We start from the raw sequence: 23,933 nt of genomic DNA on the forward strand, positions 1-23,933 counted from the left end.
TAGTCAAGCAAAAGGCTAATCATATTAATTACAGTTATGTGTCCGACGTGGTAAAGAGCGATTCTATTGTGCAGCGTTTACTTCCGTTGAGCGAGTGGATCTCTGAGCTGTCGAGGCAGGGCTTTTTTTCCCTTTACCCCCTCAGATACCGCAGTCAGATCCCTCAAAAAGTCAAGTTAAATTTCTCAGACAGACTGTTTGGGTTGCTACCTGACACGAATCTCCTGGATGTTCGGGATGAAGGCGCAGCTCCTGTGTTTTCTCTCTATGGGGCTGAAGGGGTCGAGATCAGGGCTAGAAGCACCCGAGTTAGCCTCAGCTCCTCTGTAAAATCACACAGAACAAGAAAGTTAATGTATTTAAGGTGTTTTGAGAGTGAACAAAAAACACAATAATCGTAGACACAAGAAACATAATCTGATTCTCAGAGAACTCGTATTAGACATACTGTGATCATATTTAGGGCTGGAACAACATGTCGAAGTAATATACGAAGTTTATATACATCCCTAGTCCCCTGTATTGTTTCACCCAAAACAAAACTCTACAGCAGATGCTTATCGCTAGTATGGCAGCGGTGCTTAACACAGTTTTTATTTATTTTATTTTTTTATACAAGTGTGACAACACCATTCTATAATCGAATAACAACCGCATTCTCGACTAATCTGCACTAAATTACCAGAACCGCACTGGACTAGTTGTCTGACACATCATATCGTTTGAGAACTACAGTTAACTGTATAATCATGATGGGTTCAGTTTACTCCCGGAGACAGAAATGATTTGTGTTTATCCGCAGATCCACCGAAGCTGAATTGGGTGTGAGCTGCGAGGCGCTTAAACGTACTCTCTGCTCTCGGTTACTAAGCATTTAAAGTCCTTGTTGGCTGTTTGTATCAGATGGATGAACTCACGCCTCGATTGGACTCGTTTATTTAATAACATGCTGTTAATTGTGATAAAACTTCCCAATGCCATGGACATTGCCATTTTTGATACTGTCGCTGAAAGTGCTTGCGAATCCTGAAAATGTGCAGGCTCGTATAAAGCGGCACAACCATACTTGCCATTAGCATCTGCTGTAGAGTTTTGTTTTGTTATGTGTGAAACATGACAGGGGATTAGGGATGAACATAAACAGTGTATAATCAACGTAATCGATTATGTCGACGCGTCGTTCCAGCCCCTATCACTCTGGGTTTTGTGTAGAAAATACACTGACCTGAGGTCTGGATTGCCATAGTGACTGTCCACCAGTGATGGGCAGGTGGAGGAGGGTGTCAGAGTGCTCAGAGGTGAAGAAGAACCGTCTCTTAAAAAGGATGCGGACATCTCTGACAGCTAAAAAAAAGAAGAGAGAGAGCACCACCAAATGATAAAGTGGGCAACACATTAAAGTGTCTCATACATCATATTCCAGAAAATGCCATGCTTACCCTTAAAGCATCTATTACACTAATCATGCTGCTCTACTCTATATGAGTAAACAAGAGAAGTGAATTGAACACAAATTCTCTATAAATGACAAAAGGACTGCTAAATGAGACAGATATAGGGAGAAAGAGAGAGAGAGATATCTGGTCTGCACGGGCGAGAGAATGAGGCAAGGTCTGTATGAACACTAGGGCAGTAAATGCTCACCTTGCTCTCACTGAGACTGCTGCTCACCTGGCTGTACTGCCTGTTGAAGGTGTGCATGAGCAGTCGCACACACTGAAGAGAGAAAAAAAACAGGAAAAATAGGAATAAAGAACTCATTAATATAACAGTAATAAAAACATATCTATCTATCCATGCAATTTTGCTTCTCAAATAAATGTATCTTGTTTGTGGGATGATATTTTACTGAAAATAAGAGTAATTAAGAAAATGATTTATTTTTGCAGTGTTTGTGGAGTTGTTTTTTGTGCAAAACATTATTGGCAAATAGTTTATACTTTTATTTGTTTTAGTCAAACTGAACTGGTTGGAATAGGCTATTAGTGTGACATTATGTAGATATGTAGCAGCAGACGATCACCTTGGCAGCCAGCTCCCTTTGCCTCTCGTTGGGACTGTCCAGACCCAGACTGACTACCGGGCTGATCAGGGGGCTGGAGGCCTTAGGTGAGTCCATAAGGTCTTTGCCACAGAAAGAGTCCTGTCCCAGCAGCAGAGATGCTTCCAGCTTCTCTCTCAGCAGAAGGTAATGCCTGGTCTTCTCCACCTGTAAACAAACACGCACCTCAAGAGTCATGCACTTGACTGAAAACAAAAGCCCTTAAACATTCAGATGGAGCATATTGTACCTCTTGTAGGAGGCTAAGTTTTTCCAGCTCCCACTGGTGGTCCAGGATGAGGCTATCACTGCGGGGCCTCCAGCCCGCAAGGTTCTCCTCTCCACGCACATACGCCACTGAGGTGTCCAGCACCCGTCTGCGCCTCCTTTGCATACCTGCACCATAATGGTCAAAGTGGAAATACAAAATTAATCAAACAACTGGGTTAAATCTACAAATATATGAGATAAAAATGAGGTTATCTGTCTGAATTTGTACACGATAACTTACCAGGACTTCCAATGTCAGCCAAATGGCAGAGGCTTAATTCGTACACTCCAGTCACACGGTTACTGAGACACAAAAGACCACCGTAGTGTTTAACAAAACATTTGGTTCTGCTTTGCGGTGATAATTCAAGTCAAAAACTGGTTTTCAAATATCAAGCATTAAAGCTTCGAAATGGTGCATTGGTTGATGTAAGATCAATTTACTTGACTGCAGAAAGAGGCAAGCAAACTTTCCTCACCTCTCAGATGGCCTAAAGGCACCAGTGCTGAAGAGGTTTCGAATGGAGCGAGACGCAGGAAGTTTAGCGTCTCTGGAGTAGAACACCATGCAAAAATCCTTAGTGATGACAGTGGGCTGAGTGCAGTTCTCCATCTAAAATTATAGCAAAAACTTAGTGAAACATCTCAAAACCAACTAACAGGCATACATTTGAATTCACTATTAAAATAAAAAAAAGCTATGCTTGTGATTGTGTTGATCTTGCTTTTGATGAGTTCCAAAATATCCCACACTGATTAAATGTCATAATTTGATAACTTTATTGTGGAAAAAGGTGAGTTTTCCTCACCTCAAGATAGGCAGAGAGGGTGATGTAAATTTTCTCTCCATATGGAGTGACACGGTTCAGCAGAAGGGAGTTGTGCATGGAGCTATCCCATGCTGCCTCAAAGCGGTAAAATGTCCTGAAAAGTAGTAAACAGCTAAGTGAATTATATCAGTGCTTAAATTTTCTCTTTATTTGAACATTTTTGAAGGCTTAAGATGGGTTACAATAAAAAAAAAACTGTACTGTATACTGAAGGGTAAAAAAAGCATACCTATGGTCAATTCCCAAAGACACTCTGACGGGAAACATTGAATTACCATGTTAGTGAATTTTGTTATTTATTAACTGATATATATATATATATATATATATATATATATATATATATATATATATATATATATATATATATATATATATATATAATTAAATTAGAATATTAAGAATATAATTAATTTAAATTGTTTCAATTAACATTAAGGTTATGTTTTAGTGTTGTTTAACACTTTAATTAGTAATTTAAAAAAAATTGATTCACACACATTGTTTAAATATTTTGGTATTGCTAACATTGCTAATTAAAAATTTTGAAAACATTTTATTATTTAGAGGTACTGGAGGAAGGATCTCACTTTACATATCAGTGGTGTACCTGTCATCATAAGATGGTCGTATGTAGCTTGAAGACAGGATGTTGAGGGATAGGATGTTGGGGTCAATGATAGTCTCATCTGCCTCGGGTGTGTTACGGATGCGCCCTAAAAAAGAAAAGATGTGATGCAGAGTCATCTGCAACTCTGCCTGAACATTCGCAATAACATCTTCATTTGTCCTCAATGCCAGCTGGCGTTTAATGCGATGGAAGCCAGAAATTCTTACAAATTATTTTTTAAAAGAGAAAAAAAAAGTAGCATTTTCTAACCTATGACGAGCTCTTTAACCTCCTTCCACTCAATATCATTGCCGGTTTCATGGGCTATAGTGACTGTAATTCTCCTTTGGATGCCCTGTGGAAAATGAGTCAAAGGTGAAAATCGCAAATCTCTCATTTCAATTTCAAACTATACTATTGTCCAAACCTTTGGGGTCTGTAAGATTTTTTTCTTTAGACTGAAACTAATACAAGGATTCAGCAAGGATGTACAGTATTAAGAATGTATTTCGATTTCAAATAATTCAAATTAAAATAAATTCAGAATCTTGAAACAAGTGCATCACCGTTTACACAAAAATATTAAGCTGCACTAACATTGATAATATGAAATATTATCCAAATCGGCATATTAGAATGCTTTCTGAAGGATCATGTCATGTGACACTGAAGACTGGAATAATGGCTGGTGAAAATTCAGCTTTGACATCACATGAATAAATAAAATGTTATATGTGTATATATTCAAATATAAAACAGTACAAATTGTAATACTATTACGATATTACTGTTTTTATTCATTTTTGATCAAATAAATGCAGCCTTGGTGAACTTATTTAAAAGAATTAAAAAAAAAATCTTAACAAACTTTTGAACGGTAGTGTAAATAATATATCATCTGTATTACCATTCATTGAGTTGTTAGGCACAGAAAGATGGATTCATGTTTACCTGGTGCAACAGGAATGCACCATGGCAGGGCATTCCACCTCTGTGATCAACAACAGCTGGGATGTAGCTAAGAAAGTACACAAACAGGTACAAGGGTTACATAACATATATAACCTACAATACATACAGACTTCAATGAGTAACTTACTAGGCACTGATATCCTACAAGTCATGAGTTTATCAGATACTCACTCCCCGTTGGCCTCCAGCTCACAGATCTCAAAGAATGCCATAAGGTCATATTTGCAGTGACAGGGGCCAGCGGTGGAGCGTGTGAGTGTGCTCAGTTTTGTGGCAGGCACTGGGGGGGAGACAGAGGCAGAGCTCAGACATGGACAGACCACAAGAAATAGTCTAGAAATTAGTCAAAATATCAACTCACCTGGCTTTGACAAAGGCATAACCCTAGGAAACTGCCTTCTTGCTGGACGCAATGAACTATATGGAGGGAAGGTTTAGTTGACATTTTAGGTGACTAAAAATAAATAAATAAATAAATAAATAATATATTTAAAAAAAGTTGCTCACCTAATCAAGTCCTTACAGAGAGGAGGGAAGGGCTGTTTCTGGAAGTGGCCAAATACCTCAAAAACTATTGGCTGACTCTTGATGTATTCCACAAAAGACTTGGTGACCTCTACGGTTATCTGCAATAGTAGCAAACCGCACATAAAAAATTTATGTTTGATTTATTTCTAAAATCTGAAATATAGTTGAATTACTTGATGGCACAAAGGTTGTGATTACATTTTGTACATGGTAGAATCCCAGAGGAGGCCCTCGGCCGGTATTCTTTAATGGCTCGGTGGAAAATGCCTCGTCATGCCTATGAATAAAGCTGGAAAAAGACAGGGTGGCTGAGAAAAGATTGCATCAGATGTCTTGCAAGTTTCTTGGATCAGTGTTAGCAGAAGCGTCATTCCCATTCAAATTGAGAGGGAACGTTATTTTCGAGTAGCAACTTTCACAAAAACATAGATTTAAAAATTAAGCAGCATGTTAATTTATTTGTTTGTTTTTTAAAAAGCGTTTGTCTAAAACACTGAAACATGCATAATATGCATACGTGTTTGCCTTTCTAACCACAAAATCGGTCAGCTACAACAATGTGCAGCACAGTTTTTATTATGGAAAGCCCTGATGAATCTATGAATGAACACAAATTACTTGGAATACATCTGCTCACTTGAACTGGCAGAAGATATCTGCATACTCAGCAGAGATGCTGGAGGCCTGAAGTACTGTGACCCTAAAGGTGAAGTTGCTGCCGATTTTTAAGTGCTGAAATGATTTTTCCTGAGCCACATCAAGAGGACATTCCAGAAAACCCTTCAGAGGACTGTTAGGAACATCAGGAGAGGCTAGATGGAGCAATGCATGAGAAAAAATATCAGATTAGAATACAAACACTTGCCGACTCTTATTTTGTGTAAGTCACTATTTACACATATACTTTAACAGTGAATTATCACAGCATGATTATTAGGCATTTTTATTTTATGTTGAGGCATGCATAAGTTCATCATAATACATTGTGCAACATTTGTACCAATCTCTAATCAATAAATGAATATGATTTTTTTCACTTATTATATTGTTTTTTTACTTATTACCTGCACAGGTGTTGTTGTTGACCTCATCAGCACTGAGCCCCATCTCTGAGTTTTGTCCTTCTCCTTCTACGATGCGCAGCTCCTCTTGAGATGTGTTTGTCCCAGCGGTACATGTTTCTGTCTGGAACTGAGCAGAGAGAAAAGGTTGATGGTTTTACACTTGATGGTGTCTCACCATCTATGAAAACAATTTAATGACTGAAAGTCCAATGCCCTACTCAAATATTGAGATAATAATTGTGAGAATGAACAGTTACATAAAATGAGTGACACAACCAACCTTCTCAAATTGTTGATCCTCAAATGAAATCTTAGCAGTTCCTGACTGTCTCACACCGGAGCCATAATCAGGAGCTTCTTCGTCAGCTGTGACAAGAAATAAAAGATTATGGCTGAACATTTAATCTGTACAGGGGCCTCGCTAGTAGGGGGCAAAGTGGGACTAAGTACAGGGGGCCCATAGCTTTTGGAGGGCTGTATACAGGGATCAGAAAACCTAGCGATGCCATGCAAGGAGTTTGTACATGATTATATTAGATCAACATTTTAATATTTATTCATATTTAATGTATTTATGTTTTGTATATTATTTTGGTGAGATACAAAATATATATAAACATAAGTAGAATTCACAAATTATGAGAAACAAAACAAAATCCTCTATTCATAAAACACAGGAATTAACAAATGAAATAAGAAAACATAATAGGTCTGAATACTGAGCCTTGAGGTACTACTTTACAAAAAAAACAATATTGATTAATCAATTTTAATTGTAGTCAGTTTAATTTCTGTATGGAATCTGATCAAAATAGATTTGTCAAAGCATCATGAAGATAATCTTACCTGATATGGCTTGTACTGCTACTCGGAGGAACCCCTTGACCTCGCCTTTCTCACTTACAATGGCCACACGGTGCACTAATGGCACAGGGTACAGCAGATTACTCAGATACACAAATGCCCTATGAGAGAAAAAGGAGAGGATGATGGGAAAAAGGAGGAGAGCCGAAGAAAGAAGAGGGTTTTGAGGCAGTTGATGGGGTGAAAAGAAAAAAGAAAAAAAGAGGGTTAAAATTAATGGAAAAGGAAGTTGGGGAAAAAATGTCAGTGAAGATCAACTCAGCCACACTGCCACTAGACAACACAACATCAGACAAAAAAAAAGCAACCAAACAAGAAGCTGCTCCAGCGAAAAAGTGCCCTGTAGGTCTGAGGTTCATCTGTGAATACTTTATTATAGCCCCCATTCTCATAAAATGATACAGAAAGTGGTGATAGCGAGGGTTTTGGTCTCTGTGGGGGTTGGTGAAGTGTTTCAAGAACATGCATATAGAGGAGAACTGCACCACAAGCTACTTTACATTATAACTTTTGAATGATTAATTGTCTAAATCGTCAAGTCATACTCACAGGTGAAGATTTGCATTGTCACACATCTAGATTTTATTGATGTTTCAGTAACTGATTGAAGGATTATCTACAATTCAATGTCACAATTATGTGTCTATGAAATCCCTGACATTGTATGCAGTCAAGTTTGGTGACAGATTGGCCAACAAATTCAATAATTCACTTCAGATCTGCCCTCTTGATCCCAATGTGTTGCTGGACGAAGCTTGACAGGCAGGGGTCAAGAGTGGCAGGAGGCATGGCCAGAGGGGAGGAGCTTACAAAAAGATTGGTGAGGCGCAAATACAGCATGCTCAGATAAACAAAATCTTTAGTGAGAAAATAAACTCCAAATTTGGCTTGTGGGGCCAAACGCAAACTGGAGAGCAAAAAACGGAAATGACATTAACATACATGAATTTGATCGCCATCAACTTAAAAGAGAAATCAAAGTTAACACACGTCACAAATCTTGTATGTTGCATGTGTGCAAGGAAGTGAGAGTGTGAGAGCCAATCCAAAACCCTGATACAAATTTTAGCTCTGGCATGCCTGATTGAAACTGCTGTAGTCGAAACCAGCTCTTTCATCTTGAGCGCTGTAGCTCTTCAGAAAAAACAATCTGCTGATTTATACCGATCACAGAAACAATGAAATTCTGCAGAGAATGCCAATTTCATTTCAGAAAATGTATTATGCTGCCATTCAATGCTGTATCTTTCAAAACAGGGCAGAATTGACGTGATTGGCATTTAAAACGCTTGCATATTAATTTAGTACTGTAGAGCCACTCATGTTCAATTTACTTCAAACGCAAAAAAGTTGCCCCATGTAACGATAAACATCCATTAGGGATCTGTCACCAGTAGTCTACTGTGATTTTCACAGGAAGTATCTTCACTTTGCTATTCCTTTTGTTCGGTTTCCTCTCATTCAGTTACTGAACACTTCAAATAATTCAACACTGTATGCCACAAAATTAGAATATCAATGCATAGAAAAAAGGTAAAAGGGTTGTTGTCAAAACATGTAGAAAGAGGCATTAAAACTTCCTTCAGATCAGGCCAACAGTTTAACACTTTCAAACTCAAATCATGTAATCTAGTGAACTGAGAATTATTATTTTTTACTATTTTTATTAATAAATGGATATGTATATTGTCGACATAATGTCATTGTTATTTATTTATTTAATCCATCTAGGCAACAGATATTGGTACCCTTGCCGGTACTGTTCATGTGTTTGATGCCTGTGTCTCAGTGTGAAAGAGCTAGTTTCCTCTGACAGCATGCTCCTGAAACCTCACCAACCTTCCCACTAAACTGAACAGAGGCCAGCGGTCGTAAAAGGGGTCCTGGCCATCGCTGACACCTGGGCAGTGCTCCCCCACACCATCCTCCTCCTCCTCCTCCTCTCTCCCAAGCTCTGAGCCAGGGTCCTCCAAAAAGATCTCATCGTCCAGGTCCTCCAACTCCTCATCCTCCACCTCGACTTTCCCATAATGCCGCTCATCGGCAAGCTCGGTTATGTCAGAGTCGGGGTCGGAGAGGGTGGGGGAGAGGGTAAGGTCACTCATGCGCTCGCTCATGCACGTGTTGAGAATGGGAGTGCTGGTGCAGCCGGAGACACGGGAACTGGGTTAGTACAACACACGTGCACACACTTGCTCACATGTAAGGCATTGTTGTATGCCAGTATAAACCCAGCCATGAGTCTCCAAATCTGTGTTCGGCTAATGATCTAATGTGTTTGGTAAGGAGTGTTCAAGCTTAGGTTTAACATTTGGATTTTCTGAATATTGAAAAATCAGTGCAAAATTGCTCATTGAACGAAGCCTGTAAATAGCTTGCCATTCCACTCAAAAGTGAAGGAATAATGCAAATCATAGACAGTTTCCAGTCTTGTACAGTGTAAAAATCAGCATCCACTTGACACTTTAGAGTTGCACAGCATACAGATTGTGCTTGACTTATTGATTACTTACCGACCAACCAGTCGGAACCATGGAAAGCGGTCATAGAAGGGGTCACCACCGGACATCATATGATCACAGTCCTCGACTGTCGTGCTGGGTACCTCTGCTGCTCGGTCATACATTTCTCTCATCAAATCCAGTCTTTGTCTGCAGGGACAATAGTAAAGCATCAGCAAAAACAACAAAACATACTCTGTAATATTTATCTGCTATGTTCTCTTTATTTGCTCACTTTTTAAGCGTAAACCAAAAGAAAAAATTAGTTTGAACGTACTTTTAAACCCCATTAGCTTTAGACTATTAGCTTTGAGATCAACATACTAATCTACCCCTAAAAGTTAAATAAACTTTTAGTAGCTATAAGAATATAAAATGTACAATATTTATCTTCTAGGAGAACAGCAAAAATGTTGATGACACATTCTGCACATGGTGTATCTGTAATTATCTCATAATTTTAAGTAGTTCAACGACAGCCAAGCTATTCAATTGAAAACTTTAGTTATAGACTACTAGCTTCTAACTAAAAAATAGCAAACAAAGATTTTTAATAGGACAATATCTTTTTAATGCATACACAGATGATATATAATTTAATCAGATAAGTATTTAGCTAGTGCAAAACAATGAGGGTTGTTAAACTCAAAGATGCACAAGGAATCAGTGAATTGTTTATTTACACAAACAGTCTGAACTACATTCATATGATATCGATGAAGAATTTTTTTCTGAGCTATGTAGTTGGTAGCAGCGTTGCTGCTTTTAATTGGTCATTAATTGGTCAATAACTACAGGGCAAGACTTCACTCTTGTGGCCATATTATGTATATTTAATCTCACTGCACCTGAGTTTGTCCAGGGTCCAGTAGTGTGTGGCACCATTTTTCTGGTCCTGGACCTCTACTGCTACAATGGTGCGAGGGAACAGCCTTTTCTCCCTGTCTTTGGCTATGCTGGGGGGCAGGAGGTCAGAGGGCAGCGGGGAGTACAGTGTGTCTGTTAACAGCACAAACTGAAACTGAACCTGCAGAGAAAAAAAGGAAAAAAATATTATTATTTTTTAAGTTGGACTGTAACTTATCTAAAAAAAAAAGTAAAAAAAAGAAATAAAATGATTTCATACAATGATTATCAGGCTGACCTAAAATGATTTCAATGTACCTTTTTTTTCAGCTCCACACTAATGGCATTAGCCTCCTTGAGGAAAATTGCATTTCCCCAGAGTAGGTCTCTGAGAGAGGTGAACTGATAGAATCGCCATTTCCGGAAAGCCCAGAGAGCCAGTTCTGTCTCCCGCTTTGTCCACGGCACTGCAGGATCAAAATAGGAACCCGTTTCAAATGAGATGTCTCAGAAACATCTAAACTTAAAAAAAACAAAAAATCTGTGATCTAGAAATTTGCAAACTTTTTATCAAATACAAAATTATTGTATTTGATATATATTAATCAGATGATACCTATGTTATTACTGTTTTACCCACCTTCTTCTTCTGGTTCCTCCTCTTCCTCTGTGGTTTCCGGGTAATATCTGGAGTTGACCTGCCTCTGAAGAGCTTCCAGCTTACTCTCATAGTCCTAAACAAAAATGAATGTTACATATGGTTAAATTGCCAGCTTCTTCCGGTTTTAACCACTTATAGCCTAATTAAGTTCTTACTAGTCTAAAATGGCTTACCAGTCTCTGCTGTTCCAGAAGGTTGCTTGCTTCTTCTCTCTCCTTGCGGTACTGGTCCTCCAGCTCCTGTAACCTGTAAATAATGTAAGCATCAGAATAAAGCCACAAAAACTAGATATTGTACCTGGAACTAATCATAGTTTGGTTGGTTTGCTAGTTTTATTTGGTTTATCTGATGTTTTTAAATGGGCTGTTTGTGCCTTTTGATGTAATTGTCATGGATGATAAAAATTCATGCTGTTTTAGAACCAAAAAAGGGCTAGTGACAGAAGTGCTACCTTTGCTCCATCTCTTGTTTCATATCAATGCCTTGTTTATCCAACAGCTCTCTCTGGGCAAAGGCCCAGTCCACCGGCTCCACAGGTGTGTCTGCACACGGGGTCCTCTCCCTCTCTTGCCGTGCTTGCTCTGGGTCATTGAAACGGAACACGTGGCTCTTGCCCATAATGATACGGTTACCTAAGATTACAGACAGAGTCACAATCTGGGTCTTACAGGCAACAAAAAAGTGTTGTTCATCAGACTGAATCTGTTTTGAGTCTGGAAACTGAAGAGCTACCTGATCTGAGAACAGTGGGCTCTGTCACTCTCTTGCCGTTAACGTAAGTCTCTGTTCCTTCACAGGGCTCCAGGACCACCGTACCCTCTCCTGAGGTATTTGTACTACTTGTAAAGATACAGTGTTCATCTTGAATGAAATGGCCACTCAGGACAATGTCCTGCCGACTGCTGGCATCTTCACGGCCAACCCTGCAGAGGAAAATACGGAGGCCATATGTCAAAATAAAGGGGAAAAGATACAGATAGAGAAATGCCATGGAAAAATACAAAATAGATATTGGAAAAATCAGATATTGATTAATACTCTTTAAAATTCTATTAAAATGAAATTTAATATCAATAAATATGATTTTTTTTTATATTAAAAAATATAGGTTACGCCTTATTTTAAGGGTCCATAATCATGTGGTAGTTAAGCATTAACACACCAGTAGTTAATGATTAACTGAACATATAGTACAGGAATATTAGCCATTATGGAGTAGTTAAGCATGAACACACAAGACACAAGAAATATCTTTAGTAGTACTGCATTACTAGCAACTTAGCCATAATTACTGGCTTATTCTGGTGAATAAACTTGAATATCACTCAATGAGTGCCATACAAATCAATAATTAATTTGGATATACTTTTCACTTTAGAACAGTGGGATTCAGATTGTCTTTATTGCACAATTTTAACAATTAATTACTCAAAACTGTAAAACTAACACTAATTAAACATGATCATTAATATCGTTCAGTTTCCTTAATAGATGGTAAATCACAGAAATATAACATTTTGTGAATCACTTACTACACAAAGGGTCGGTTGCACCAAGGATTAAGCTTAAATTCGTTGTTTATCTAATAATTCTGTGCACAAAAGCTATAAGCCTTGTTAAAAAATAAGCAGGTTTACATTTAAACCATCATTTTTATCCTGGATTTAATTTAGGGTACAACGGGGCTAAAGGCACACCTCAACAAAATGGTTGCTGAAAAAAATAGACATGTTTTTATTAAACATTGAGGAGCAACAGATTTTGGGTAAAGATAAATCATAAATGTTGTTTGTTTTGTTTAAAAATCTTATACATATACGAGGTGGCAAGGTGGGCCTTTTTATATATCTGTCCACAGAGACTGTGCAATGTCTTTGAGGCTCCCCAAAGGTCCATGGGTGAAAATCTTTGTTGTAAATAAACATCATTCTTACTTGGTGGTTCCATCTTTAATGTAGTATAGTAAGCACTCAGACATCAGAGGATCTTCATTGAGGTTGACCAGGTGTGGAGTCTGAAACATAAAGAAGTACTCGTTGAAGCATATGACTTGACTAGCTTACTTTTAGAATGCACTAAACAATCCTCTAACCTTCTTTGGTGAAAAGACTCCAACAGTTCCTCCATCTTCCCTCATCGCCACACCCATTTCAGCTAAAAGTGCCTCCCTAATGACAATAGATGTTTTTTACAAATGAAGTAAGAAACTTGAATAATTTCATACACATAATATCAGACACATTTCAAGATAAAAGCCCTTCCGGGGATCTCCAACCTTTCCATTCTAATGCCCTCTGTGCGGCGAAGCTTCTCTTCCCAAGTTTCATTGAGTTCTGCGATTATCTTCTCAGTTTCCTAGTTGGAAAAGAGGTCGACATTAAAAAGATCAGCACTGGCCCCTATTAATTTATCAAACCATCCATCCAGTCATCCCACCATCCTCTTGCTCACCTTCAGCCTCTCAATGGCTTCCTCGCTTCCAGGGCTGAACATGATCCGGTCATGCAGGCTGCTGATGGAGCCAGCTCGGCTGGACAGGGCAGAGAGAGAGGGGGAGGGGCTCATCCCTGTCATGGCATTGGTCACTGTGGAGAAATCACCCCTTTGATTGACAGCCTGGATGCTATTGATATTAGTATTGTAACTGGACAAGTCTGGGCAACAAGTGGGAATGACAGGTTGGAGAGTCAAGGGAGAAAATTGAGGTAAGAGAAAAAGGAAAACCATGGAAACAGAAAAGAAGGGGAAGGAGGAAGAGTAGAAAGTGTCAAACATAAAGCGCAACAACGAATTAAAGAGGTTATAAAGCTGCAGGGCGCAGGGCAGACAGCATCAATTTGAGGACTTCAGATGCTGTTGTGTGTGTGTGTGTGTGTGTGAGTGGGTGTGTGTGTTTTTTTAAAAAGTAAATCAGAAGATCAAAAACATGATTATTAATGGATTCTCCCCTCATGCCTCACATTCATTGGACCATGCTTGAGATAATGAGCATGGAGATGAACTGAACACTCAATGTAATACTGATCTGTGACCGCACAGAACTACATGCCTATGCTTTACATAGAGGCAAATTTCAAGCAAACCTCTAGAGCGCCTCTGGACCATCAGAGCAGCAATTTACAATTATGTCAGAATAATATGTTTTATATTTAAACTGATTTGAAAAAATCAAACAGCATAGACTTTGGTGGTCCAGAGATTCTTGCTTTGGTTATCGCAGGGGTTGGCAACATTACGAATGGTCCATGTTTGCAGACACATGAAAAGGACAGAGGATTTATGATTGTTATATGATTGTAATATTATTTAGTTGTTTATTATAAAATGTTGAAGTCAAAGTCCAAAATTAACATTCGTCAAGCAGCAAATATGGGTAAAAATAGTCTTTGGAGAGTAAATGTTGTATAATCTGAATTGCAAAATTAAATAATATTTAAATATTTAAATAATACACTCACTGACAATTCAGATTAAAGGTATGCTAATTTCCTGTAAACCTCCAGAATTCCATACATTTTATCCATAATTCTCCAAAACTCTAAGTGGCAATATTCCTCATATTAAAGGTTCACTCAAAAATAAAAATTCTGTCATTGTTTACTCATCCTCATGTCGCTCCACACCTGTATGAATTTCTGTCTTCTATGGAGCACAAAGGGAGATATTCTGAAGAACGTTGGTAACCAATCAACATTGGACCCTATTGTCTTCCATTGTGAAAAAATACATTTCTCACAATATCTTCTTTAATGTTCAGCAGAAGAAATTGTACCATACAGGTTTGGAATGACATGAGGGTGATCAAATAATGACAGAATTTAAATTGTTTGGTGAAATCTTAAATAGTGATCTCTGTAAGCCACCAAAGCAAAAATGTAAGAAAAATCATGATGTATCAGACAAATCAAAAACTGACCCGTGCAATCTTAAAAAATGTATATGAGTTGTGCAGTTCAGTTCACAGTGCTGCATGGGTGACAAACTTTGGCACTGCTTTGTTTATTTTTGCACTCAAACAATATGGCTTTATTACAAATGAAAAATAATAATAAAATAAACATAAGGGAAAAAAAGTTGCCGACCCCTGGGTTATTGTAAGCTGTGAAGCATTTAGAGTGCCAAAATACACACATTTGAGAGCAGACATCCCAGGAACTTGTGCCCGATATGCTGAGAGAAACAAAGAGAGAAGACAAATCCTTCAGACACATTCCTAGAGCTGTCTGACCCTCAGGTTTCTGATAATGTAATTGTAGAGAATATTTGCTTTTCTAGGATCATTGTCTTGGCAGCATTTGCATTTTAATGTCAATTTTAAGAGCAGTGATATGTTGTAACTCTTCTGTTTGAAATGCATCACAGGTGACTCACTCTCAATGATGTCTCCAAGACCCTGAGCATAGAGCAGATCCTTCAGACGAGCCACCTCTTCCTTCAACTCACGCACCAGGCGGTTGTTGGGGTCTTCGTTGATGACGGCGTTGCAACGGATCTGCTTGGCTCGGTCAGCATATCTGTGACAGTGATATTGCTATTTACTATCCAAAAACAGCATCAGAATGTCCTAAATAGTCCAGTATTTAGAATCAACATAAACTGGCAGTAATCACAACTCAGACTGAACACCTACATCAGCCCGGAAGAATGGCTTTTTAGCCCGAAAAATAAAATAACTTTAAAAAAATAAGTACATTCAGTCATTTTGTTTAAATTTGTTATTCAAATCCTGTATTATTATTTTTATTCAGTGGAACAGAAAAGAAGAAATGTAGCATGTTCACACATGTTCTCTATACGATGAAAGTGAATGTGAACACCTTTAAAGCAAAATTATCCATATAACCAAGTAACCCATAAGACTTGCACACTGAAGTCGTCTGGAATGATTTGTTTGAAATATGTGTATGGTGCTTTTTAGTCATTTTCAGAGCTTGACAGCTTCTGGTCGCCATTTACTTTCATTAAATATACAAAAGAGCACCATTAACACTCAGCTAAACTTCTCCTCCTTCTCCTTTCACAAACAAAAGTCATATGAGCTTGGAACAACATGAGGGTAATGATCATTGTTTTCCATAAAGTGTATTTCTAGTAACATACCGAAAAAGTGTGTAGTATTTTGTGACCCTATTAGTTTTATATTAAGAAATGCCTTTCTGGCATCATGTTGTTCTTACCTGAGCGTGCTGAGTGTCTCATCATAGTTAATATCAGCAGGGCTTAGAGCTGCTACCATGGCAGTGCGAGAGTTACCTCCTGATAAATGAAAAACATTGTGACCTTCAGGACAGTTTTTATTGTTTTTGGACCATACCACAGTTAAACTGACCATGTTGACTGCAATATGAAATGCTTTAATTGATGGAGAGCAATGATTATTGTTAAGAAGGTGTGTGCAAGGTGCATGAAGCCTCATACCAAGGTTTTCCCTCAGCAGCCATGTCAGAACTGAATCTCTGTATGGAATAAAGCTCTCAACTTTCTTCTTCTTCTTGTTCTGTAGGGAGAACAGAAGCCATGTCAATTGTCAAAGCTACAGCCATAATGCTTGATTATGACAGAAAGATTCAACCGATCCTCACCTTGTTTGGTGCAGAGTCCTACAAAACAAAAGAAAACATTTTTTAAATGTTTACAGATCTTTACTTTTCTTTTAACAACATTCCTATTTAAATTGAAAGAATTCTTACTATCTCAGCCAACGCAGAGATAACTTTGCCCAGTGTTGTTAAAGATTTGTTGATATTGGCTCCTTCCTAGAAAAGGGACAAAGCATGCACATTTAAAGGATGCACTCATCTGAAATGACACATTTCACGAAAAAAATCTGTTGAACTTAAAGTGACTCACCTTAAGTCTAGTGCCTTTAGCTCCAGTAGAATCCGCCCGCTCACTCCCTGCCAAGTCTACCAAGCTAATTTTGCTGACCTGTTTGAGAAAGAAAATGTTGTGTCTCAGAACAGTAAAGTGCTCTAATGCACATACCAGCAAGTTCAGCAACTGTCAAACTGCCAACATCCATCAGTGATGTTCGAACTGCAGGGAGTCCACTCACCTACTTTTGCATTCTAGTCTATTTCTGAACAGGCAGTCACTTATTCTCATATAGAACAATGCTAAACACAGCTATACATGGAGGCCTGGTGGGAAAGGATAAAGGAGAGGATGCGGTACCTTTTCAGACGTGTTTTCTGAATCACTATCATGCCGTTTCTGTGTGAAGATGATGTTGAATACAGCATGGGAGCGGCTGCTGGTCTCATTCATGTTGGTGGCCGCCACAGTCCTGCGAATGAACAGCATGGTAAGCAAAAGCGATCGAGAGGTCAATTAATTTGTTCAATTTCAGTGCATAACATAAATACATTTCTTGCCATTCAAATCAGAATAAGGATTTGTCCTTCTTATTAGATAAGTACAACTTTCAACTTTTTCACATTTAGGCTCTATACCCTCAAAATTATGTGTAGCAATACACTGCAATTCAAAAGTTCGGGGACAATAGTATCATTATTTTTTTTAAAGAAATGAATAGTTTAATTCAAATGTGACAGTTTATAATGTTTATAATGTTACAAAAGATTTCAAATAAATACATGTTGAACTTTTCAAACTATCCTGAAAAAAATAAATGTATCATGGTTTCCACAAAAATATTAATGTTTTCAATATTGATAATAATAAGAAATGTTTTGTGTGCAGCAAATCAAAATATCTGAATGATTTCTGAAGGGTCATGTGGTACTGAAAATATATGAGCAATGATGCTGAAAATGCAGCTTTGTCATAACAGGAATAAATGACATTTTAAATTTATTCAAATAGAAAACAGTTATTATTAAATTGCAATAACATTTCAAAATATTACTGTTGTTTGATCAAATAAATGCAGTCTTGAGACTACATTCAAAAAGATTCAAAACTTTTGAAGTGTAGTGTAATTCAGAGATGTCCTATACTGCACTTAAATTTGTGTCACCTGGCCTTGTTTCCAGAGTCCATCAGGTCCTGAATGTCATTGTAGGAAGTAACAGCCAGTTTTGATAGGTCCTCCACATACGGCCCCATCAGAGGATGCTCTCGCACACGCAGATTCCCTTTGTTCTTTGGGTTCAGAAGGTCCCGCACACGCTCACAGTAGATCTCCATGTAACTGACCTGAAAAAAAAAACAGAACAATTGTCACTTGCTCTCCAGATTCTGTTAAGAATGCAATTTATGATGAAGGTGTTGCTCTTACCTCAACTGAGTATGACATGCTGTTGTCATTATTGTTATTGAACTTGGTAAACAGGTCCTCACATAGCTGTCACAGAGAGATTAAGCATTGAGAAAGTTTTTCCACAAACTTGGAAGCATCTGAGCTATTTGCTACAATATCAAAGACAGCGATAATGTCAATAACACATGGTGTTATAGTATACTACCAATGGGATGATGCCTTCTTGGTCTTTCTCTTGCTTGCCCATCATGGTATATGACTTTCCGGCCCCAGTTTGCCCATAGGCAAAGATACATACGTTATATCCCTCAAAGGCATGCAGAAGCATTTCCTCCCCTATGTCTTTATAAACCTGCTTTTGGCATGCAAAGTTCACATCTTCTGGCTGTTGAAGACAGAAACACACAGAGCCCCAAGGGAAATCATCTTCAATGTCTCAAGAACAGTCATCATGATCATAGTAGAATTAAAAATAGCACCAGTGAGTTGCATAAGAGGCAGATTCACCAGTTAATGTGTCAAAAAACTCACCGTCGTATGCGACCAATAGGAATAGTCAAAGTTGAAGCTCTTGTTCTCCTTTGGCTGTTTTGGATTTATAATTGCTAGAAAGCAAAAAGAACATGTCTATAATAATAAATCTACAATATAATGGACAAAACAACAAACTACCATACATTAAACTATTTCCCCATTTTCATTTCATTCATGATCAGACCTGAAATCTCTTATGCCAAAAGATGGTGCTAAAAACCTCATAATGAAGATAAAAGAACGTCATTATTCTTGTAAATATATTTATACACTACTGTCCAAAAAATTGTTTAAAAAAAAGAAATATTTTTTTAATCCAGCAGGGCCGCATTAAATTGATCAAAAGTGACTGTAAAGACATTTATGTTTCAAAAGATTTATGTTAAATGCTTTTCCTTTAAACGTTCTATTCATAAAAGAATTCTGGGGGAAAAAAGCACTTTCCACAAAAATATTACGCAGGCTGCACAGCTGTTTTCAACATTGAAAATAATAATAAATGTTTCTTGAGCAGCAAATCAGCATATTTCTGAAGGATCATGTGACACTGAATACTGGAATAATAATGCTGAAAATTCAGCTTTGACATCACATGAATACATTTTTTTTTAAATAAAATAGAAAAACTGTTATTTTAAATTGTAATAACATTTCACAATATTACTATTTTTACTGTATTTTTGATCAAATAAATGCAGCCTGGGTGAGTATAACAGACTTGTTTCCTATATATTAAAACTTATATAAAAAGCTTACCAACCCCAAACTTTTGAACAGTAAAGTACACTCCAAATAAACAAATCATTTATATTTAACTATAATTATAAATGATATGCCATTTATATAAATTATTTATCCACAAAAGCCATGTCCAAAAATCATTCAATATCTCAATGTAGTCATCATAACAGCATACAGGTAATATACCCTATAAGGCTATATGCATAATGTAAGCATGTTTCAAGACAGATAAGTCTAAGGAAGTGAGAATCATGCCATCCCTTGGGTTCTGGGAATGAGGTCATGAACCTCCCTGCATCCTCTCACTAGCACAAAGCCATGCAGTGTGTCTGACCTCACACTCTGCATCAGCTGACTCTGTTGTCCCACTCATGCTGCAGGCAGAACAACAGGACGCTTTACAGTTTTTGGAGCTGCTCTAGAAACGCGGGCTGGAAATGCCACAGATTGTGCTGAAATGGGCAATGTTTCTGAACATGTACAGCTAGGATACAAAGCTTTTTGCTCCATGAGTTAAGAAAATGAAACAGAGATGAATATTTCTGGTTTCAGTTTTTTTCACGGTCCCTTTAACACATTCTGTTGACTCTAAGTAACGTTGCACCTACATGTCTACTAACTCTCATTAGAGTGTATTAGTAGACTAGTAGGGTTAGAATAAGTTGACATGTAGTTGCAAAGTTACTTATAGTCAGTAGAATGTCTGTTGGAGGACCATCACCATAAAGAATTAGCCTATTTAATATTAGCAGTCAGTCTAATACTCCTAATACTAATACTATGAGAGTTAGTTGATATGTAGTTGCAAAATTAGTTATAGTCAAGAAGCATTCAATAGGGACCATCAAAATAAAGTGTTTCTACCATATTTCTTACTGTTCATGAAATAGCATTTTCCATAAAAAATATTACACATTTTTTTATCACTATGGCAATATTATCTTGCTGTTTTGTGTTTCTTTAGCATCATAACAAATAATTAGTGTTATTGTGCCACTCACCGCATCAAACTATATGAGATGAACCAGTCTCCATCTCTAAGTGAAAATGTGATTTTGTTCCTCATATTTTTGTTTTCACGGATTAATGCAAATACATTACATATAAATTACTACAATTCGATACTAAATACTAAAAGACGAGTTGCCATCCCTTAATGGCAATTTCAATTTCATTGTGTTACTATGAAACAAATAGTAAGTCAACAAATCTAGTCAGGTGGTGACAGCACACCTAATCAATTAAAGCTAACCTTTACCAAAACCAAAAGCATGACCCCGTTGACATTTTCAAACCCGTAAGCCTAGAGATGCAATGTTTTCTCTCATGGGGGTGCTGATGAGAGACCATCAGAATAAATATTTTATTACGATCATAAATTATTACCACAGCATAGTGAGCACACTGGCATGCATCTCTTACTTAAATTAGTTCAAATTATCATTGACAACAAGTGAAAACAGATGCTTTGAAAGAGCACTCACTGGTGGTGTTGCCTGACATCTGGATGATACACTTGCTATCTTTTCCAATCTCTCGTGAATTGAAGGGTCGGACCCTCACAGCTACTTTCACCGAGGCACATGCCATGGTGTATGTGTGCTGGGGCTTTGCTTCTGCACAGGATCTGATTGGACGAAGCCCTGCCAGGAATCAGAGGCCACCTGCCACCTGTAGAGAGAAACACTAACATGCTATGTGTTGCAATCATACTTTTTTTATATATAAAAAAGGGGTATGAACATTACTATTCTTTCTTTATATGTGAAACTTACTTCACTATAGAATAAAGAGTACTACAGTATAGATGCAAAACGAGGCAAGAAATGTGTAAAGACCTACTCTTTAGATTTAGTACCTCTGCAATTCACTTAGAAATAATAAATAAATAATTAAGGAAAAATCCCATAAATCTGTTCAGGATATTGTACTGGCTAAATTACGCTGTTGATAATCTAATTTAGGTAATGGAGCTCTCTGAGATCCAGACCATGACTCATCAGGACTATCACATTCAGCAGATTACTGTACACTTGATATGGCTATGTGAATTCATAACCTCTAAAACTAGCTGTATAGTAAAAACAGGCTTACAAACAGGTTTAGGATTCATATGGGCACATTTACTTAAATAACTAACAAAATAACTAACAGCCTGTTCACAACATATGTCACACTGCTACATGCTGTAAATCATACTCTGGGTTAGTGACATTTCATTAAAACAACTCTTAAGAGACTATGACATCTTACATAATAACCCATTTGATAACTGCCCAACTGTGGATATCTTAAGGGGGGAAAGGGGGGAAAAGAAAAGGAAGTGGGCCAAAGTTATATAGCTTAAATTATTTTGTACTACAAAATATTTTAGGCTACAGTGATGGATTAGAAAAACTGTCCATGTTTATCATTTACTAATATAAAGAACCAAATTTAGGCTATATTTCAACATTTAATACGGAAAATGATCCTGTTCATTTACAGTTGATTTGTTTTGTTTGTTCTATTGGCAACTTCAAGTGGGATATAGCCTAGCTGTACCTACCCGTTGTCAAAAATACGTGAAATATTGAAAATGAAAAATAAAATGTAGTCTATTAAAAACAAGCTGTGGCTAGTCTAAATTTGAATAAGATTTATCCAGACTGTTCTCATATCCAGAAAAAGACTGTGCTAGGTGCAGTCCTTCGAGTGGAAAATCACAGTTATGTTTGTACACAATACGGCGCATTGAGCAAATGTTATTCGCGCACACACAGTCCTCGTAGAGTCAGCCGACTGAAAATGGCTGCCCTGACCGTCAGATACAGTCATGAATCAGCTGTGATGGACGGGCATTTGCGTCTGCTTCCTTCAGTCCACCCGGCAAAACAATCGCAATGAATTCGTTTCAACGGCCATTAAGCAAATCACGGAGGATAAGCAGATATCCTAAACAAGGTTATAATATATAAATATGCATTCCATCTGTTTAAGCTGCCTCTGCGTAGATGCTGCGATGCGGCAGTAACACCCCACACTGCTAGAGACGCGACAAATAAAAACGCTCCCAATAATTAATGAGACTATCTACACAGTTAAAGTCGACATCACTAGTGTGCATTGTAGGCTACAATAGGAGCGCTCAAGGGTGTCGCGTCGCGGTAGACTTTGGGTGTTGTTAAAGTCTGTTACTATGGCATTTTCTCAGAATCTTGAGTCCAGAGCAGAATAGGCTTCAAGCAATATACAGAATTTCGAATTTCCGATATTAAATACGTAAATCGTTTCCTCCTACACAAATATTAGTGCGTAGGCTACTTTAAATACCCTCACGCACCTCAAAATAATACGAATAAAAAATAATACGGTACGTCGTTTTATATATTCATACCGAAGGCATCTCAGTAATCAGTTCAATCTGACCGGCCTTTGGAATTGAAAACATCTAAATGATGAAAAAGGCCCAGATTTCATGACATGGCCTCACCCTTCCAACATAAACAGCGTCCTTCAGCACTGTGGCCAATCTCAGAGCTGTCAATACATGTAAATAAGACTGACTAAAGCAATTACATTAAATGTTCTTTGATATCCAATAATAATAAAAAATTTATGTGTATATGCTAAAATAGTATCATCATAGCACAAGATCAAATTTGAACAAATCATTCTATCTATTCTGTGAAGACAGTTTTCCTTTAATAAACTCCAGATCTTTTTCCTTTTTTTGCTGACTGTTTTGTATTCCACCAGCCTCTGTGTGGCTTTCCGGACAAAACAAGAGTGGAATAGTGCACCACCCTCCTTATTTTTATTAGAGACATGAAAAACATTGGTTATAAAATAGGCCTTAACAACCAATAATCAAGACCTCACTTAACTGATTCCTTATGGCAATATCCTGTTGAGATTGTGGACAGCAGTGAGTTATTCCATCAAGTCTGCTTCCATCTGCCGTCTTCTTCCTCACCCAGTTGTTTTATTTTGTTCCTATAGGCTCTCAGCCTCTCCCTAGTTCAGCGACATCAATGCAGGTGGAGCACCCCCAGGCAAGACCATCCGACTGAGGGACACTGGTTTTGCAGGGCCTGGTACGCAGTGGTGCATCAAGAAGGGCCAAGCAGAGGGAGGGGTTAATGGATATGAGGATGTGCTGAGAGAGAGTGTTTCTTCAGACTAACACAAAATGGCTCTTATGGTGGAGCCAAGGATGCTGATCAGCCGTGAGTCGCTGATGACATCATCAGTGTGGGAGCCTAGCGGC

General features: G+C 37.8%; 1 protein-coding gene across 27 annotated transcripts in view; it reads right to left on the minus strand.

Annotated features, from left to right (window-relative positions):
* Window positions 1-23,933, minus strand: part of kif1ab (kinesin family member 1Ab) — a 28,182-nt gene extending 4,249 nt beyond the window's left edge. Inside the window, exons 1-46 of one of the 27 annotated variants that reach the window (XM_077226130.1) lie at window positions 23,551-23,681; window positions 21,169-21,355; window positions 18,941-19,014; window positions 18,615-18,794; window positions 18,428-18,493; window positions 18,167-18,345; window positions 17,362-17,473; window positions 17,038-17,115; window positions 16,878-16,943; window positions 16,770-16,787; window positions 16,606-16,684; window positions 16,365-16,443; window positions 15,559-15,701; window positions 15,319-15,357; window positions 13,639-13,841; window positions 13,463-13,542; window positions 13,280-13,355; window positions 13,122-13,201; window positions 11,920-12,110; window positions 11,639-11,819; window positions 11,361-11,433; window positions 11,167-11,260; window positions 10,845-10,993; window positions 10,529-10,707; window positions 9,693-9,830; window positions 9,019-9,318; window positions 7,162-7,280; window positions 6,596-6,681; window positions 6,316-6,442; window positions 5,889-6,063; window positions 5,450-5,540; window positions 5,231-5,349; window positions 5,085-5,140; window positions 4,895-5,003; window positions 4,703-4,769; window positions 4,022-4,106; window positions 3,752-3,857; window positions 3,371-3,394; window positions 3,121-3,235; window positions 2,791-2,924; window positions 2,553-2,614; window positions 2,292-2,437; window positions 2,024-2,209; window positions 1,645-1,716; window positions 1,226-1,344; window positions 211-324 (exon numbers count right to left, since the gene is read on the minus strand). In XM_077226130.1, the coding sequence (XP_077082245.1) occupies window positions 211-324; window positions 1,226-1,344; window positions 1,645-1,716; window positions 2,024-2,209; window positions 2,292-2,437; window positions 2,553-2,614; window positions 2,791-2,924; window positions 3,121-3,235; window positions 3,371-3,394; window positions 3,752-3,857; window positions 4,022-4,106; window positions 4,703-4,769; window positions 4,895-5,003; window positions 5,085-5,140; window positions 5,231-5,349; window positions 5,450-5,540; window positions 5,889-6,063; window positions 6,316-6,442; window positions 6,596-6,681; window positions 7,162-7,280; window positions 9,019-9,318; window positions 9,693-9,830; window positions 10,529-10,707; window positions 10,845-10,993; window positions 11,167-11,260; window positions 11,361-11,433; window positions 11,639-11,819; window positions 11,920-12,110; window positions 13,122-13,201; window positions 13,280-13,355; window positions 13,463-13,542; window positions 13,639-13,841; window positions 15,319-15,357; window positions 15,559-15,701; window positions 16,365-16,443; window positions 16,606-16,684; window positions 16,770-16,787; window positions 16,878-16,943; window positions 17,038-17,115; window positions 17,362-17,473; window positions 18,167-18,345; window positions 18,428-18,493; window positions 18,615-18,794; window positions 18,941-19,014; window positions 21,169-21,274 (5,075 nt within the window). In that variant the 5' untranslated portion in view covers window positions 21,275-21,355; window positions 23,551-23,681. Of the gene's footprint in view, window positions 1-210; window positions 325-1,225; window positions 1,345-1,644; window positions 1,717-2,023; window positions 2,210-2,291; window positions 2,438-2,552; window positions 2,615-2,790; window positions 2,925-3,120; window positions 3,236-3,370; window positions 3,395-3,751; window positions 3,858-4,021; window positions 4,107-4,702; window positions 4,770-4,894; window positions 5,004-5,084; window positions 5,141-5,230; window positions 5,350-5,449; window positions 5,541-5,888; window positions 6,064-6,315; window positions 6,443-6,595; window positions 6,682-7,161; window positions 7,281-9,018; window positions 9,319-9,692; window positions 9,831-10,528; window positions 10,708-10,844; window positions 10,994-11,166; window positions 11,261-11,360; window positions 11,434-11,638; window positions 11,820-11,919; window positions 12,111-13,121; window positions 13,202-13,279; window positions 13,356-13,462; window positions 13,543-13,638; window positions 13,842-15,318; window positions 15,358-15,558; window positions 15,702-16,364; window positions 16,444-16,605; window positions 16,685-16,769; window positions 16,788-16,877; window positions 16,944-17,037; window positions 17,116-17,361; window positions 17,474-18,166; window positions 18,346-18,427; window positions 18,494-18,614; window positions 18,795-18,940; window positions 19,015-21,168; window positions 21,356-22,232; window positions 22,696-23,545 lie in introns of those variants that run through there. The other 26 variants (XM_077226243.1, XM_077226268.1, XM_077226235.1 and 23 more) reach the window with 26 other exon arrangements.

The sequence above is a fragment of the Siphateles boraxobius genome, unplaced genomic scaffold, assembly GCF_051911475.1.
Source record: "Siphateles boraxobius isolate OS27281-9 unplaced genomic scaffold, OSU_SipBor_1 1, whole genome shotgun sequence".
Taxonomy (NCBI): Eukaryota; Metazoa; Chordata; class Actinopteri; order Cypriniformes; family Leuciscidae; genus Siphateles; species Siphateles boraxobius.